General features: G+C 36.7%; 1 protein-coding gene across 2 annotated transcripts in view; it reads left to right on the top strand.

The window, feature by feature from the left end:
• The window catches only part of ESR1 (estrogen receptor 1), a 184934-nt gene that overhangs the window by 114952 nt on the left and 51324 nt on the right, over positions 1-18658 (top strand). For both annotated transcript variants that reach the window (XM_026122228.2, XM_064509138.1), the window contains exon 5: positions 11620-11955. In XM_026122228.2, coding sequence (XP_025978013.2) covers positions 11620-11955 — 336 coding nt within the window. The remainder of the gene's footprint in view (positions 1-11619; positions 11956-18658) is intronic.

Genomic DNA, 18658 nt, shown 5'->3' with positions numbered 1-18658 from the left:
ACTTAAGCAGTTGTCTATTCCTTATTACAATCTCTACTAGTTTGCTCAGTACAAACTATGGGCACATAGATCTGTTGTCTTCTCAGAATGTTTTTTGGATATTGGTGTCACATTTGTGACCCTCCAGTCTTCAAGTTTTAAGGTAATTTTAAGCAAGAGGTTGCATACTACTTTTATTAACTCATTTTTCATCTGTTTCATTCCCTTAGAACTCTTAAGTGAATATTACTTGATATTTGTGACTTGTTAGTGTTCATTTTGTCTTTTTGATTTCTCTCATCTTCAACTGTCACTTCAGTTTCAGAAAGTTCCTTTGCAGCTCCCCAAATAAAGGATTCCTGGCATAGAAACTGCCAACGTTTCTTCCGTTGTGAACACTGATGTAAAGGATTCATGTGACTTCTCTGCCATGGCCTTTTCTTCTCTGCCTGCTCCTTTAATACGTTGATCCTCACCTGGGCTAAAGACTCTCTGGCTTTTTTGAAGGGCCTCTTCTTCTTTATAACCTCTTTTACCTTGCTACGTATGTTTTGCCTTTTATTCTGAAATATTACCTAGTGATAAAGCAGAGTATGATTTACTAAACACTGGACATTCCTTCCCTTTGATTTTTTTCAGTATCATTAGGATGTGGCAGATTGGTTAGAAGAGTAACAAATTGTATAGAGGAGAAAGTGTTTCCAAGCGCTTTTGAAATACTCCTTTGACACACTGTAAGGGCAAAGCTACAGGCCAGTAATGCTGCACGCTGTGTGTGTATATAGAGAAGTGTCAAATGCTTATTATCATCTAGAATTCACTGGCAAGTAGCGGAGATGAGGAGACAGAGCCTCAAATTCAAGGGTTACTCTAGACTGGGCTGTTTACTGATCACTGTACAAACAATAATAGATCTACCTTTTTATTGCCTTCTTACCAAAACGAACCAACCAAAAAAACCCCAAGACACAAAACTCATTTTCCTTCCTGCCATGTGTTTTTCTCCCTTAGAGGTAGCCCCAAACCACTGATTGAGAATCCAGCACAGCTGCATGGACCATGTACTGGTGGAGGCGGGCAGCACACTGGCAGAGCAGGGAGCTTTCCACTGGTGTCCATCAACAGCAATGCTTTAGGAGGGTTCTGCCCAGTTCCCACTCCACTCTCACACTCTTGATCCCCACTCCGAGTTTTCTCCTGCAATTCATTGATGAGCCTAGCATCTTAATGTCGTGATCCTATTTAACCTAGGTGTTGTAGCCTTTTCCTGTGCATAAGGCTCTCCTTTCCCATAATGATTCTGCTAGCCCTGTTCTGTGGCTGTTCCTGTTGGGAGCCACAGCAACTGTGTTGAAATGGACAAAATTCCACAGAAAGAGAAAAGTCTGCATTACCAGAAAGCCAAAAATGAGGGAGAAAACCTTCAAAGCTAAAAACTCATTTCTGAGCAGACAGTTTTTAAGTAGGAGCTTCTTTCCTGGCTTAAAAGTTACTTATTTTGCAAGTTAGCTCCAATAAGATATGAAACAGCACTGATATGAATAAGAAGCTATTGCTTATGTGGCTGTTGCCTAGAAACAGGACTCCAGTTCTCCAGTTCTGGCAGTTACCTTGCTTTTATGTTTTGACTGTTGTCAAGTTTCCAGATCTACTGTGTTTCCACTAGTTTAAATGCTTGAAATGCCATCTGAATCTGTCAAGTATGAAGTGGATGTTATTTGCTGAGTATTGACAATTGCAAAGATTGCTGGACTGCTGCACATGTACTGTGATGTACATGTCCTACCGCCAGTGTAGAGGACGGGCTTTAATGGTTCATTGACTTGTCATTTTCCTGGACTTCCTCTCTTAATCTGATCAGTTCCAGTAAAGAAGTAGAGAATCTGAAATAGAATTGGAATGAATATGAATTTTCCTGGTACCAGTAGAAAACTGCTGTGCTGGCCACTCAAATTGTGACTGTATGGAATTACTGATATTGAAATCATCTTTTGTAATTATGTTAAAAAGCCTTTTTGTTGTCACAGAAACACAGTGTGTAAGCCAAGACCGTATCTGGAGATATCCAGCCTGTTTGCATGCATCAGGGCTAACACATACTAGAAACAGAAACTTTTTGTGTGCCTAAAGTTTTAAATAGAAATGGGTGTCAAGTAAGACATAAGATATTCATGCATACCAACATGAAGTCAGTAGCGTTTACCAGTGGTGATCTAGGTGTTGGTTTTCATTTTCTCACTGTGTGCTTTACAGTCTTTGTACCCTTGATTTTAATTTTTTGTTCTTTGGGATGTTAGTATTAGGACTAAAAGACCCTTGAGATTTTCAGATGAAAATGTTAAAAAGTATTCTTATAACATTAGAGTGCATGAGCATTCACAACTTTATCACAGCTACAATCTGTGACCAGTTATATATTTTTCTACTCTCATGATGTGTCTGATGATATATATTATAACAGAAACTACTAAAAGTAGATTTTTATTGTGGAACCAATATTACTTTCTGAAGGAAAAAAAAAAAAAAACAGAATACATCCCAAATCTGTTTCTATAAAGAGAGACAAGTGACTAGTTCTTTCTGTCAAGGCACTGCCCAAGAAAGGAGGGATGAAGTAGAATGTTATTCTTTTAGTACTTCAAAAATGTTTTATGCAGTATAAACTCAGTGAATTGTGAGAAAAGGATGCAGTTAGCATTTTGTAGGGAAACGGGATGGGGATATTCTGACTGCTATATTATAAAACAAGTATTTTATGAAGATAGACTTGTTTGTTTCAGTCCTCACACACACCAAAAAAAAAAAAAAAAAAAAAAAAAAAAAAAGCTACTGCCATGTCTTCCCTCTGAAACAAGAATGATATACCAGAAAAAAAGATAACAGGATTTAAACTGAATGGAGTACATTGGTACTGCAAATTTATCTAATGATGAAAAATTCTGCCATAGAACTATTTCTCACTACAGTAACTAATTATGTCCCAGAAGCATTGATTATTCCTTGTCCTCCCATTCACCATGTCAGTTCTGTTGTCTTCAGACTCTTTGTGTCTCCATCAATTCTGTTTTTCTGACTTTTTCAATTTTCTTTTCTATCTGTTCTGCTTTCCCTGTGGATTCTTAGGTGCTGCACCCTCTCTTCCAGGGCTGGAAGGAGAAGCTGCAGAGCAGTCCCTTGAAAGCTGAGTATTACAAGGAGAAAGAGGAGCAAAGACAAGTCCCTCCCCCCCCCCCCCCCCCACCTCTTCTCATTCTCCTGCAGGAATCAGCTCCTGAGGTGGGATGAGAGATCTCACTAGTCATCTTTTTTTTTTTTTTTTTCCTCCAAATACTCCCCCCAAAGGCATAACAAAATCTTACTTAATTGTGAATGTATACGTATAGAAAGCATATGCAATAAAAGGTAAAATTCTTTGTTTACAAAACGTGAAATAAAAGCTCCTACTTCCGGTAGACTCTATACGGCACTTTCTAGGATAAAATACTGTATCATTCCATTATATGGACCTGTAATTCTGAAGTCAAATCTGCTGTTATTTCCTATTGAACAACACCTGGGAGAGATTACTATGCTTTTGCAAGTATAGTCATGGAGAGCTATGAAAAGAAATCACTTCAAAAGAGAATGTATCTTTATGAACTTTTAGATTTCTTGAAGGAAGGCAATGACTTTAAACTCTCCTAGTTTTCACACTGTGAGTTCTTCTTCTAAGCCAAACAGAGTTGGATTAACCAGTTTCGCTGAATGGAATACGCTGGGAAAAATACTGCAGCTGCAACATCCTTATCACTTATCACAAGGCAAGAGATACTGGACCCTGGCTAAATTCTCAATTTGTGCAATTACATTCTGCCTACTTAAATTGTTCTATAAAATACAATAGTCATGTCCTGTCCCGAAGTAGAACATAGTGTTTTTAGATGACTCATGTGTGTCATACAGTTACACTCAGTTGCTGGAAAAGCAATGTTTGTGTATGGTGTATACAATTGTGAAGCATATTAATAAAGTATGTTAATGGTTGATTAAATATTAATAGTTGATTAAGGGTTACAAAGTTAATTACTAAAATGTTAGAAAATGCAGGGATTAGCAGTGTGATCTATATTGGACCACTTTGTGGTAGGGTTTTATTAGTGTCCTTTGTCCTCAGTAAAGTTGCAAAGCTTTGTTTCTCTTGTTGCTCTTAAATGTGCATCATGATGTTAGTAACTGATTTTATAGGTTTTTGTGAACTGAAGCATGGAGATGTATTTGAAACAGAGATGTAAAGAGTGTCCTAAGTTTGGTAGGTTGTGGACACAAAAACAAATTAGCACAGTAGGGCTATAAACTTTGCCAATGTAAGAGCATGCTGATTTTATGTTATCCCTTGGAATCCCCTCCTTACTGGAAGGTAGCTTTTCCTTTTCAGTGGTTTACACTTCCTTAGACTCCCGTATAGGTATCACTGTGTAGGAGTGGCAGAAGTGCTGTAACCACAGGGATGTCCGTACTCTGCAAGTTCCTGGCCTCACTTGTGTAACAGCATGTCTGCTGACAGTCACCTTCCAGTTCAAATTTGATAAAACAACCTGCTTCTCTAAAGCACTGGTTCCCAATCTTTTTGTAGCTAAGCTTAACTTGCAAAAATGGTCCCTGGTACACCTGGTATTGGGTACCTTGTTCAGGGATGACTTCTCACCTTTTCTGAGAAAAGCATCACAGATCCAGGAGAGTTTGTTTGTGAGGCCATGCTTTACACACAAAGTACTTGGAGCCTTCATGCTGATTGAAAATCATAGATACAGATAGTCAGAAACTGATTTGCTGAAAATTCACATACTAAAATGCAGTTAGAGGACTAGATTTTTCAGTCAGCAATGTTTCTGAATCACTTTATTTGTTATTTGTAGACCTTTGGAGTAGGTTACATTCAAAAAATATTGGGGAATGGTTGTTCTTTTCTGCATTTGCAGGTAGACAAGATAAGGTCAAACTCGCAATTTAACTGAAAGTTTTATCCTTCAAAAAGAAGTACTATTTGTAGAAAATAATATTATTGTAGTTTCTTGCAGTTATAGGAAAGCTGTTCAGATCTCCAGCGTAATTGAAAGGGAGCATGAAGAGATGGGTTAATGAATAGGCAGCAGGTGAATAGGCTTTACATTGACAGAGAGATGCAGTTTCTAAGTGATTATCCACCCCTCGCATGTGGATGTGCAGAGCAAATGTTGTGTATGCAGGGGAAAGAGAAGATGAAGATCTTTTGTGTGAATTGTATCGTGTTAATGAAAATAGTAAGGCAAGTGTTCCAAACAGCAGGGAGGTGTTCCAAACATGAAAAAAAGGCAATAACTGTCATGTTTTTGGACTTCCAGAGTAGTGAACAGTAGGAACAACTGAGAAACATACTGGCTATTTGAATTTTATCAAATAAGCAGGGCTTTTGCACTTTTAGTGCAACAAAATTTTATTGGGTTTTATGGCTATTTGGCTATTATGGCTATTTGAATTTTATCAAATAGGCAGGGCTTTTGCACTTTTTTTTTGCACTTTGCACTTTAGTGCACCACAATTTTGGGAGGTTTTATGAAATCCCTTCCCTCTTGATTTAAACTTACAATAATAATTTTAAAAAGCACTGTGCTGACAATATGCTATGCAAACAATAAATATTCTTTGTTTGACAGATATTCCTACAAAATTTATAATAATAAAGAATTTAAAGACTATTATATAAAGCAGTTCATAGGAGATACACTTTAAGTAGAACAGAGTTTGATATTAAGAAAAATTGTACATATGTCTTTAAATCTAAAAGGCATATGTCTTTAAATCTAAAAGGCATATTTCTATGGTTGACACAGGAACACAAATTTTATTCTGTTTGTTCTCCTCCTCTTCCTTCTGTAAATATTTTAAAATATTTTATATAATACAGAAGAGAAGAAGATAGAGTCTTTTCTCAGTAGTAGATAGGAGGAAGCTGGCTGTTGGATGGCTGAGACTCAATATTTATGCAATGCTTGGTAATTAAGTAATCAGGATTTTTTCTTTCTTTCTTTCTTTCTTTTTTTCTTTTACCTGTTTTCTTTTTTGATTTGTTTGTTTACCTGTTTGAAAACACTAGTGAAGTACTTCACCTGGTTAAAGTTTGCTTCCACAGTCTGCATGTAATTTCACTGCTGATCAGGTTCTACTGACTTCCAGGAGTATGTCGTTGCTCAGCAGGCTTTTTGGCCATGTGGGCTGGAAAGCCATCACAGTGCATCCTTAGAAGATGCCATGAAGCAAAACTGCCCTTCAAGGTAGTTTTACCTTACCATATCTAGATGGCTCACTAAATTTAGAAATATATTTTTAGAAAGCTGTCTCTGAAAATTGTGACTGCTGTAGCTTTAAAACTTTTGTTGAAAATTGTTTGAGTGCTTTTGCAAAACAGAGTACTTCCATTTTTGGTAGAATAATGGTTTTCATAGTACTTTGGCAATTCAGGTTCCTTTATTGACTGAATTGTTGAAACAAAGTTAATGTATTCATATATCTAAAAAAACCTTACAGAATCATTGCATTTTTTTTTTTTTACCATAAAATGGTAGCTTGAGAGAGTTGTCTTTTTTGGAATTAGCGAACGTGCATCATTATTATTATTATTATTATTTTAACCAAGATAAAATTTGATTAAACTGAAGGAAATTTGGAGGCACTTACATTTTTCAGAGAGATACTCACTCCTATTTGGTCCAAGAAAATGAATAATAGAATCACTATGTTGCTTCTCCATCTAGGGGATAGTCAGAGTTAGTAGTAATTTCTATAAATCTCCGATGAGTGTGATGGTTATACAGATTCAAAGACCTTTCTGTCTGTGGTCATAAAAGCTGCTGATGTGATGCAGAAGGAATGCATCCTCTCCCTTAATTTTTTTTTCAGATCTGGTCTCTACAAAATCAAATGTAGGCTTTCTGGATTTTTTTATAATCCTGAAATAAAAATATAAAACTAGATTTGCACTGGATATTTTCTCCAAGTTCAGAAGCTTAAGCTCAATTCTGCTCAATACACCACTTCTCTTCAGTGTAAAGAAAAGCCAGTGGGAAAATTGCAGATGAATTAAAAATTAAACTATTTTTCTTGTTTAGCATCTAATTGATTTATTAGCAGCTAAACCTTCTTACCTGTGCCATCTCTCTCTGTCACTTCTTTGTTTTACTTAAGAATGCAGACCTAGAATAGGTATAAAAAAAGCAAAAAAAAAAAAAAAAAAAAAAAAAAAAAAAGTCTCTCACCTTCCAGTAATCTGTGGCACAGAGATTTCTTAAGTCAAATATGCTCTATTTGTGTTTAATAACTTTATGGATTTTTTTCTTCCTCAAATTTTACCTATAGCTTTCTAACACATGCCAACTTCTAAAGTATTCACAAGCTCAGCTTTTGTCTGAATGCTGTGAAAAAGAACCTCTTTTATTCTGTTCTGAACTTTCCACAGAGTAGTTTCATTTGATGCTGTCTTGTATTAGAAGAGAAGAATGAATGATCATTCCTCATTCATCCCCTTGCTACTCATGATTTTGAAGACTTGTATCTGGTTCTGCATGCTGAGCAGTCCTAGGCAATTTAACCATTTCTTGCACAGAACTTATCCTATATTTGAATCATCTTTCTTGCATTTCTCTTTTTCCTATTTGGCTCTATTATATCTCTTTTTGAAATGGGAAGAATAGAGCTGCAGATAACATTCATTGCAGTGTGTTTCATGGGTTAATAAAATTCATGATTTATACTGATTCTTTGTGCTCCCTTCCTTTCCGGGTAATTTCTAACATTCTATTTACTTTTTTAAACTAACTTATCTGATGTTTTTACAGTATTATTATAACCTCAAGATCTTTTTTCTGAAATTTGTCAGTTCAGAGTCTGTTCGCTGATGAGTATGTTGAACAGTACAGGTCTCAACAAGGATCCTTGTAGGATTCACGCTGTTTTTAATAATTTGTAGTTCCCCATATCATTACCAGGACCATTGTTTAGAAGTTCATACCACATTTCACAACCTCCTAGTGTTGTGGTCCTGCTGCTATGTTAAGTGATAAGCATCATCACCATTTTATTTCAGTTATTTCATCCATGAGTTCCTTTAGGAACCTTTGAGGGAATGCCATCTCATCCTGAAAATTTGTTTCTGTCCATTTTGTCAGTCTGTTATCTTAACCTCTTTTACTAATACTTCAGTTTGAGATGTGTTCTTTGGTGCATTCTTATAAAGAAGGCTTGTGATATAGAAACCTTTGTGTTTGGTCAGAATTAACAGACACAAAAAGCTCATTAAATTTGTCCGCTCCGGCATTATCTTTTTTGACTCCTCTTTATATAGCTTGATTATCTACTGGCCCTCCAGACTCTTTAGCTGTTTGATCCTGATGTGTTTGAAAAATTCATTATACTTTTAACTGTGAGGTTTTTTTTCTTTTTTCTTTTTTCTCCTCATCCAGACACACATTCAACTCTTTGGAGGATCCTATTTTGCTTCTAATAGTCTGTCATACCCTACTGCTTAGCTGCGCCTGCTTTTTTTTGGTCTTCAAAAAGGTTTTTGGCTTTTTCTTTCCTGGTGCACTTCCTGTAAGCCTCCAGAGCGGTGGAGGCAAACATTTTATGTAGTTCCTCATGTTGCAATTCAGTCCTCCTGGATTTTGGTGAGAAACTGTCCCATTCCTGGCTACTTCTAATACATAGACTCAGTCTACCCTGCTTTTTCTCATGACCTATGCTCGTGAAATGCTCTCTCATTCTGGAAATCTTATAACATGAACGTTCTTTGAAACAAAGCATTTCAGGTTCAGTTCCATTACACTGATCTTTGTGGTGATTTGACTCTTCTATTAGGACATCATAGAATAGGTAGTTTAATCAGGGTATTATTAAATGTCTACCGCTACTACCCTCTCAAAGAGCACCATATGCTACTATATTGTCTTCTCCACTGGGGATAGGTGCAGGCTTGTTTCAACTACAGAGCTAGGAGCCTTCTTAAAATAACGTTAGTTACCACTGCCTTCGTGGATGTATTTTTCTTTTTCCTATGTTGACCTGAACACACAATTTCTGTCAAACGTTGACTTGGAATGAAAAAATTATGAGATGGAGATGACTTTGAGAGTTTGAGTTACCCATGACAGAGTGCTAATATGCTCTTCTAATGTCCTCTGCTCTCAGAGAGTATCTGTGAGACTGGGTTTAGTTAGCACTGACAGCTGTAAAAAACAGACATTTTCTTTCTATCCTCAGGATGAACTTATTATCTGCACATTTAACTTAATTTAGAAAATGTTTGCGACTTACATGCTTGTCATAATGGAGAAGTGTACTAAAACATCTCATTCATGTTAATATTGTACTCATTACTCTTTAAAATTATTGAATGAGCAGCTGTAGAATTTGGAATGTAGCAAAGTTAAGAAATGATATAATGTATATGAACCACATGGCTTTTGTTTACATGATTATGTCTGTGTTTCACAAGGTAATTTTAATTCAACAATATTACAGCGATATAAAGCACACATTAAAAATAGTTTTTGTAGGAAGAGACTTACTATTGAGTATTCTAAAGTAATCTACCAATGAGAATAACTCTAGGATGATATTTTGCCAAAATAAGTCTTTTATTTTTCTTAAAAGCAAAAATGTCCCCCTTCTCTTTGAAACAGAAGCAGTTTTGGAGTGAGAAAAGTTGGTATCAGTGAATGAAAAATAGGAGCAGCAATGCACTTAAGACATTTGGCTTACAAAACATTAGTAACTAAAGAGAGGTTAAGTAGTCGAGGTGATGAAAGATTTATTGAACTCTATCTGGAGAGATTAATAGAATACATTCAGGACGCCTGCTAGTTTTTGAAAAAAAATAGAATCAAAAGCCTTCATCCTCTAGTATTAGTTCCATGACAATATCACCATATGAAAAAAACCAGAAAGGCATACTTATCTAAAGATCCCCTCCGTTCCTTGAGTCTGGGAAAGGACATCTGCTGATAGGATCCAAAATCCATTCATCTGAGCATTTATATGAAGAAATACTGGATTTGAGGTAAAGATGCTGCTAAGATAAATTGGGAACTTAGAGGATTAAATTTTGATGGCCTGAAAAAAGCTGAGGAAAGATTGTGTTTTCCATCCCGCCCCTCAGAAAGATCTGTATTATAACAGTGTGTGATACAGTCTGGGGGGAGTCAGTAGCTAAGGCTCTGCTTTCCTAATGGAAGAAGCCCAAACTGAAAATTGTTGCCCCTTTTTCTCTGAGTTTCAGAAATAAGAGTTGGGTGTTGGCTAAGGGACATGCTGTAAATGGCAGACATCTAATCTGGAAGTCTAGCTTCTTCGTATCTTTTCTCTACAAGAAAGCGAGAGGGAGAAAGCAGCTGTGGCCTAGCTTCTACATTTGTAAAAGTGCATAAGCTGCCAGGTGCTTTCTGCTGCCTTGCTTCTGTCAGGGTTAATGAACTGCCGGGGGTGCTGAGGGGAGTGGGATGGTCAATGCTGCCCACAGAGAACACCTGGCAGACTCTGCTCCACACAGCGGCAATGAGATTGCAATTTGGGTTGCAGATGAACTAGTCCCATCATAAGCTGCCCTCTCCTCTTGGCTCAATTCCTCATGTGTGTTCCTTGTTATTCCTTGCCTCACACCCACTTGATGATTGATCTAAGTTTTTAACTCAGCCTCAGAATGCCTGTGCCTCCTCCACTCAGAGCCAGCCTTAATCTTGCTTTTATGATTGGAGTCCACGTGGGCTTTATCATTATATTTTTCTTGTAACCTTTCCACAAAGAGAGATTTTGTTCTGCTGTAAGGTCTTAGGTTGTTGTTATAATTACTACAGCTGATTTGATAATATCCCAAGGTTCAGGGTCATACACCGCTAAAGCACATTGCAGAAACGTAATGACAGTTTTTGTTCCAATTGTTACAGCCTTTTGACAATAGGTCTCCCTCATTAGATTCTGTGGTTACAGTTCTTCCCCTTCCTCTTAATTCTGTTTATCTGCTTATAGGGCACTCTTTATTGCCATATAAGATCATTGTATGATGAGAACTTTTTGAATAGTTCTTATGTACTTATGAAGATTACATGCTCGTCAGTAAGAGCATGCTTCTTAGTCAAAATAATTGGCGAACCTGAGCAAAACTTTCTTTGATAGTTTTGAAAAGCTACTTTTGTGATCCATCTGGCTTGCCCAGATCATTAAGTTATCATTGATCAATCATTTAGGAAAAAGACGCTGCAGGTTGTTGAATGCTAGAGGTTAGGACATAACTTTGAAGTTTTGTACTGTAAAGAAATACATTTTTATTTCCAGTTACTGACTTCCTTTTATGGAGTAAAAGTAGGTGCACATTGCCACTGGTGTAGAGTCGTGTTTAAGCCCATTTGATTTGAATTCTATCAAGTAGAGCACTATTCCTAATGTTATACTTTTTAAAAAAAATTTTTCTTCCCAACTACTCATGTAAGATACCATATGTAGGAAGGATTCTTGACAAAACAAACCAGGAGTTAATGCTACATTTGTCTATCAATAACATCTGCTGAGTGGCTGAAGCCATATGTAGGTAACGTATGTGTTCAAGAATTTGATTATATTCCTGTGTGTCTCCAGGAATCCGTAAAGATCGCAGAGGTGGGCGAATGATGAAACAAAAACGTCAAAGAGAGGAACAGGATTCCAGGAATGGAGAGGCTTCTTCTACAGAGCTGAGAGCTCCAACCCTTTGGACAAGTCCGCTTGTAGTTAAACATAACAAGAAGAACAGTCCGGCCCTGTCCCTGACCGCAGAGCAGATGGTCAGTGCCTTGCTGGAAGCTGAGCCACCTATAGTTTATTCTGAGTATGACCCTAATAGACCTTTCAACGAAGCCTCTATGATGACCCTGTTGACCAACCTTGCAGACAGAGAATTAGTGCACATGATCAACTGGGCAAAGAGAGTTCCAGGTAAGGAAAAAAAGCCCCAGTGGACTGTAAAAAGCTCAATCTGACAAATCAATAAAAAATGACATCTACCATTTTCCAGTCTCCACATAAGATTTTAATTTCTGAATTTCACACAAATTTTCACTTAAGTATAAATACATAGAAACATAAATTTCATGTCATGTTTGTTGGTAGAAAACTATATGGCAATGGAAGTGACTTTTAAAGGAAGGTTTATTCTGGAAAAGCTATTTGCCCCAAGCTGTAGAATGTGGAATCTTTTTCAAACATTCAGTCTTCCTCGAGTTTCAGGTCTGAAAATGGAGGGATAGAACAGCAGTTTTTTATGAAAAAAAGTTTTCCCACTGAAACTGAATGTTTTTATCTTAATCATTTTGGTGCATCATGGTTGTTTAGCTTTAACCCTACATTTCTAGAAGGGAATTTTGGAATTGAGGGAAGTAAAGTACATTTGTGGTTGGCCATAAGTTACACATGCTCATTATCTGTTTTTCTGTGTGGTTTAATTAATTAATGTCAGTGAAATGAGAGAGCAGTTTCATAATTAATTTAAGTTCACCATTTTTTAAAGCTTCTTTTTATTTTCTTTGCTGTATGAATTTTCACTTGGATTGGTTCCTGCCCTGGTAACGACATGGCTGTCTGAACCCTAATGCTATCCTGAATGCCAGACAAGACTGAGCAAGTTTCCTCATTGGGGAGGATCCTGTGCTTAGACTGGCTTCATTAACTTAATTATAAGTTGTTTTAAGTTAAGTTGGAGGCTATTTTTAACCTGGATCATTTCACTGACCCTGAGCCAGAAAACGTCTTCACTTTTCTGGTTAAATAGCTGGTCTAAAAGAACCAACCGAGGTTTCCTTCCACAAACCTCACTTTCCTGTCATTCCTAGATTTCATAACTGCTACAACCCAAATTATAAAGCAGGTGCGCTGGACTAACTGGTCCAGAAGACATTTCTTGGTCACAGAATTAACCTTTTCCTTGTCTGTCATGACTGAAAATCAAAGCAGTGAAAAGATTCAACAATTTATGTGAAATGGACTAATTATGTCTGATCTATTACTCCTGGAATTAAATGCACGTATCGCGGTATGCTAATCACAACTGATATAGTTGGTGTCAATCCAAGCAGTATGACTGAGGCATGAATAGACATTTAAAATATCTCTGAAGTTCACTAGAATTGGAAGTTGCTCATAGGGCAGTCTGGGGGGGATTATGTTGTTAATGGAAAAGCTGTTCTGTGGCTAAAACAAAGAATTAAGTCTGCAGGGCTACTTGTCATAAATTAATGTGTAAATGTTTATTAAAAATATATTGTGCATGCTGTAATTTTAGCTTCATAGTAATACCAATATACATGGTAATTTAGACTTTGTAATTGATTGGAATTCTGGTCTCTTAAATTTTTATTATAAGCATTTATTTTGTAAAAATTATGTAGCTGTTTTATGAAGGGATGTGAGAACACTACCACAGTTTTCACTTGCTTACTGTTAAGGAGTGTATTACCTCAACAGCATTACTTAGGTTATGCCATTTTCCTGTCATCCTTCTTTTAAACTTGGCAAGGCTCTTCCTGGTAAATCAACCACCCATAAAATCTGAGTCTTTTCCAGTCCTCATGAGTTCCCTTTTTACCACTTTTCACATGTCACTTTGTGGGCTCCAGCTATGAGCAATGAGAACCTGTGAGTGTTTCATTTCTCATTGTATCTCATAGGAAATCACGTGAGAATTTTATCCTTGACAAAGCTGCAGTGGTATGAATGTATGAAAAAAAAAAGAAGGCGTGATCCAAAATTTGTTTGAGTCAAGAGCAGTTTTTCCTGTTAATTTGTATACACTTTGGATCATGCCTTCACAAAATTCTTTTTAAAATGAGCATGTGTCTGTACTGATTAAATCTATTCATTATCAAAACAGGTAAATTCAAATGACTTCTCTACTGATTTTACACACATACTTAATCTAATTCTGTTATATCTATTAATTTATACCCAACATAAATATGCTACATTCTAAATTCATTGTGCTGTCTAAATCTATTCCAGCTGGAAACATTTGTCTTCTATGACATTTGATTTGGATAGTTAATGTAGTTAATCAAGATGTCTTTACATACATAGCCACTGTGTTAGGGAACTCAGATCTATTCTTTATTTTTAATTAAGCTACTTGTGAAATCTCCGTAAAACTGCTTGTCACGGGATGATTGCCTCTGGTAAAGATCAAAAAAAAGCTTGCTTTACTAAATATACCTCTATTTCCTAAACAATCTTCTGAAATTTGAAAAGCAAATGCATAAGGTTATCACATATTTGTGTACATTCTGTCTATTTTACATTTAAATAAATGTGCCTGTTAAGTGCCAAAATAGCTCTTAAGAAGAAATTGAGACAAATGACCTATGTACATACATGAGTAAGTACTCTAACAGGTGAAGTTTGGTATAAAACAGGTGAACTTGGGTCAAAAAAAAAGTCCATTCCCAGCCACAGTTTGATCTGTTAGGCATTGTATGAAAAACCATACTGAAACAAAGTCCTAAAATGACAGAGACAGAAGTATGAATAGTTTGGGGATTCTGAAAGTTTGTGTTAGCTCAACGCCCAGCTGCTTGGGGTCATGGCTTGGATTACTGTATGCAGGACGAAAAGCAGAACTTAAAATGTTTTAGAAGCTTAATAATTAAAAAAAAAAAAAAAAAAGGCTGAGGCCCAATAGAGTGTCTGCAGTTAGGTTCTCTACAGGGTTTTGGGAGTAGCAATTTTTGACCTAGCTTTCAATCTGTTCTTGAATCTGTCACTTGGTCCTAGCAAAGGTTCAATATCCTTAGCAGCTAGTTAATCTTTGGCACCTTTAGCAGTTCTTTAGCACTATTAAATCTTAGAAATACTGATCACTTTTTAAAGGCAGAGCCTTTGCTTAGACTGTTTGCCTAAGTTTCCTTCCGCTGGAATGTACTAGCAATGACTGTACTCTAAGAGAAACGTGTCGGGTAATATATATCATATTTTCACCTTTTCTGTGTGTTGCCTTTGAATACTACTGTAAGAATTATGTAATACTGCTTTGTTAAAGAGTATTTTTATATACTTTATGCATAAACAAAGAGGAACTGAAAAACTGCTTTTTCTGTTACGTGAAGAATTTTGTAAAGCAGCATTGTGGGATTCCACTCAATTATTTTCTCTGTTAATTTACTTACGTTTAAAGCTTTGGAATCTAGGATGAAAAGATTTTTTTTCTGAAGACTAATTATGCTTTTTACCGGTAGAGAGGCAATTAAAAGATATAACCTTACCTGTGTGCACCTCTGGAAACATTGCACAAGTTCGCTTACCTAAATGCAGGCACTTAGCTAAAGGCAAGGAAGGAGTAAAGTGAATATGAGTGGTTGGATTGAGAGTAGATTGAGAAGTGGATATTAAAAGAGTAGAAATGCAGTGAAGATGCAGCTTACAAGTAAGTCTAAGGACTTCCAGGGATTTGTTCAGAGGTTATCTTGCTGTATATGCTGTAAGCAGTATGTAAAAGCATTTAGTAAAGTCATCGTTTTGGGTAACCAGTCTGTCTGCTGATGGAAAAAAACAGCTAGTTAGAAGATGGACTGGTTAGATGGAAATCTATTTTGCAAAAGTGAATAATGAAAATGAATTTGTGATGGGCTGCCTGGTATAATAGAGGCAGAGGTTGGTAGTAGTGCCGTGCTGAGGACAATCTGCAAGTTGGGGTGAATACCTGTACAGGCATGCCCTGATTGGGAAGTCATTGTGGCAACTATTGTAGATTTTTTTTTTTTTTTTTCAACTTGTTCAACTTTTGACTTCATGTTGACAAGTTTTCCTAAGCTGACCCTGCAGTCTTGGTGATGTTAACAAATTGCTAGGGAAAAGACAGTTTGTAGCAGCTTCTTGTGCATAACCATAGAGAAGAATAATCTTCAGTGTCTAAGTACAACATGACTGTTAACTGAGGTCATAAGAGAGTTGTCCCATGATAATACAGTTCGTAATATGCCAAGTGCATTAAAGTTTGTTTTAATTTTTCTTTGAAACCTTGGCCACTGGTGCAAGTCGGTTTGCCAGATGACATGCACAGAAAAACCCTGGTACAGTGCCCTATGACATATGCAAAAAATTCAGGATACTCCCCAGGACATCTTTACATAGCCTAATGAGTATTTTGGCTTAAATCATCCCAAATGGTCTCTTTAAGACACCAGTGGTGCCTTCTGATTACCCAAGCCAGCTGGAATAGACAGCAGCTGCACACAAGGCAGGTGCAAACAGATTGTGATGAGCTAGAGTTTATACACACACATGTAAATTGAGCCTTTTTCCATTTAGCTGGGATAAATCACTAAAATCACTTTCAAGTATGGTATCAGAATAGACAATAAAGGTTCTGCTCATTTCTGAATCATATAATCCTGAAAAATATGTGTCTCTTCTCTTCTTGGCCTATATTACATGTTAGGGATTTACTAGAGTCTTCATTCTCATAGAATAGGGTTTTTAGTGAATTTTGCTCATAGTCTTCGTTCCAGTGAGCGAGAACATTTGCTATTCTATGGTAATGCTGTTATGTCAAAGGAATTAACACACTGTATTTTATTATTCACTTACTGTCTATATAATATAATTTCCATATCTGGAGTACTCTGTTCAGTAATGGAATCTGATATTTTCAATGTGGTAGTCAATAATGCTTTTTTTGTAGAGAAGCTCTTGAGATGTTAAGATACATAGTGAGCTTATATAGTGAGTTCCTGGTAAAGGGTGTAGCTTTAAGGAAATTTTGCTGTAAGGGTGAAATCTTTGGCACTGCTGCTACAGTCTTGTATAACTATTTACTACAAGTACAGTAGCTGTACAGTTTAATAGCCCTAAAATGGTACGCTGGGCATGCAAGCTTTGAAGTTTTGAGATGATTCACGGTGCTGTACTTATTTTATGGCCTCGTGAACCGAGGAGATAAACATTTTGGCACTGAATTTTTTATTTCAAAGCTACAGAAGTTGCTATTTTCTTAAGATATTGTTTTCTTATTTGACCTTCTAAACTGTTCTGTTTGTTAAATTAGGAACAGTGTGTAAAGAGGCCAACAATAGCCACAATTTTACACTGTGCTTTACTGACACCAAACTTTTGCAGAGAAAATGTGAGCTTGTTGTGGAAGGAAAGCAGTTCTATACTAGATAGTGTGTTAATAATCCTATATATCTTTAGGTGCGGAATGGATTATAGAGCTTTTAAGTGTAGTGATCCTTCTGGCAATAATTTATGCGTAGTGTAAAAAAGTAATGACCTGCAATTGCTGTAATAGTTTTTAATAAAGCTTCAAAAATATCTGCTGTATAGTCTCTTCTCCTTTGGCTAGTGGGGTCTGCTGTGGAGACTTGTAACAATCTTATAAAAATCTCTGCCTATCAGTTACTTTAGTGTGATGGAGTGGTACCCTAACTCCTCCCCTGACTTCTGGAGAAAAATAGAGGAAGCAAACAGATTCGCAAGTAAATGCGAAATGATAACACGCACCCAGATATTACATTAAAGCTGCTTTTTACTAGTTTCATTTCTGTGAAGTTTCAATTCATTACCATGAATGTAAGAGATGAGAATCAATCCTTATAGTGGAATAAAGCAATCACATCATATTATCATCATTTGAATTTAAACACCAGATCGAGACAGGTAACATGCAATAGCATGATTATGAGAGGCAGCAGAGTAAGATTACTGAATATCAACTAAAAGCTTTCCATCACTGTTTTCTTCATCTTGGAAGACCATCTTCGTTGTTTATGTCTATACTGTGTTTAAAAACCACACAAACAAAAAACTCTTTCTCCTCTAGCTTCTGGATGCTATATGAGACAAATTTGTTCTTGCAAGTAGATTGTGTTGTTACTATCTATAGAATTGTCTTTTAGCACTTTTGAAGCGCAGTGAGTTGTATTTCCTCTTGTAGAGAAATTTAAAGTAGAAAAATGGACCAGACAGTGTGGCACAGTGGTTTGCAGGTGAAATAGCAAAGGAAAGGAGCTGATTCTAAAGAACAGCAAGAATTTTGAGAGAATTATATGCATAGGAGGGTCAGGAGAGAAAAAGCCAAAGCCAAGAAAAATTCAGCAAAAGTGTTGAGAAAGGAACATAGACTTTGACTGTAGGTATATGTGGGATCAGAGATATAAATAATCAGTGCTTTGGATATTTGATATGATAAAAAACCAGAAGACAATACTGGGAGGAAAAATGTGATTTATTGTAAGCAAAATTAAAAAGAAGGCCAGGCTTTGTATAGCAGCAATGTTATTGGAAATTTATGGAATATATCCTAATGCACTGGTATTGGAACTCTAGGGAGCCCCTGGGAAGGTGGGGGGGGATATGCTGGCATCAGGGCTAGGATTAGCAAGCTGACCAGCACCATGGAGGCTCCAGCTGGGAGAAGAATTGACTGCACAAACAATAGAATCAGAAGATGACGATGCTGGGAATCTGTCAGCTGACCCAATAGTTATTTCAGCAGCTCATCCCCAGGTCTCTCATTCATTTTTAGGGCTCCTGCTGGAAGATGGTGACTTATTCGGGGGCTCTTTGATGCTGAGGGGTCTGTTTGTTGCTTGTTCCCCCACCACAGCAAGAGACTTGTGCTGTTGTCTGTTCTCCCTGTACCATTTGCCCTTCCTAG

Source organism: Dromaius novaehollandiae, chromosome 3, assembly GCF_036370855.1.
Source record: "Dromaius novaehollandiae isolate bDroNov1 chromosome 3, bDroNov1.hap1, whole genome shotgun sequence".
Lineage (NCBI taxonomy): Eukaryota > Metazoa > Chordata > Aves > Casuariiformes > Dromaiidae > Dromaius > Dromaius novaehollandiae.
Note: the sequence above shows the minus strand (reverse complement) of the source record. Positions and strands in the feature narration are given on the sequence as shown.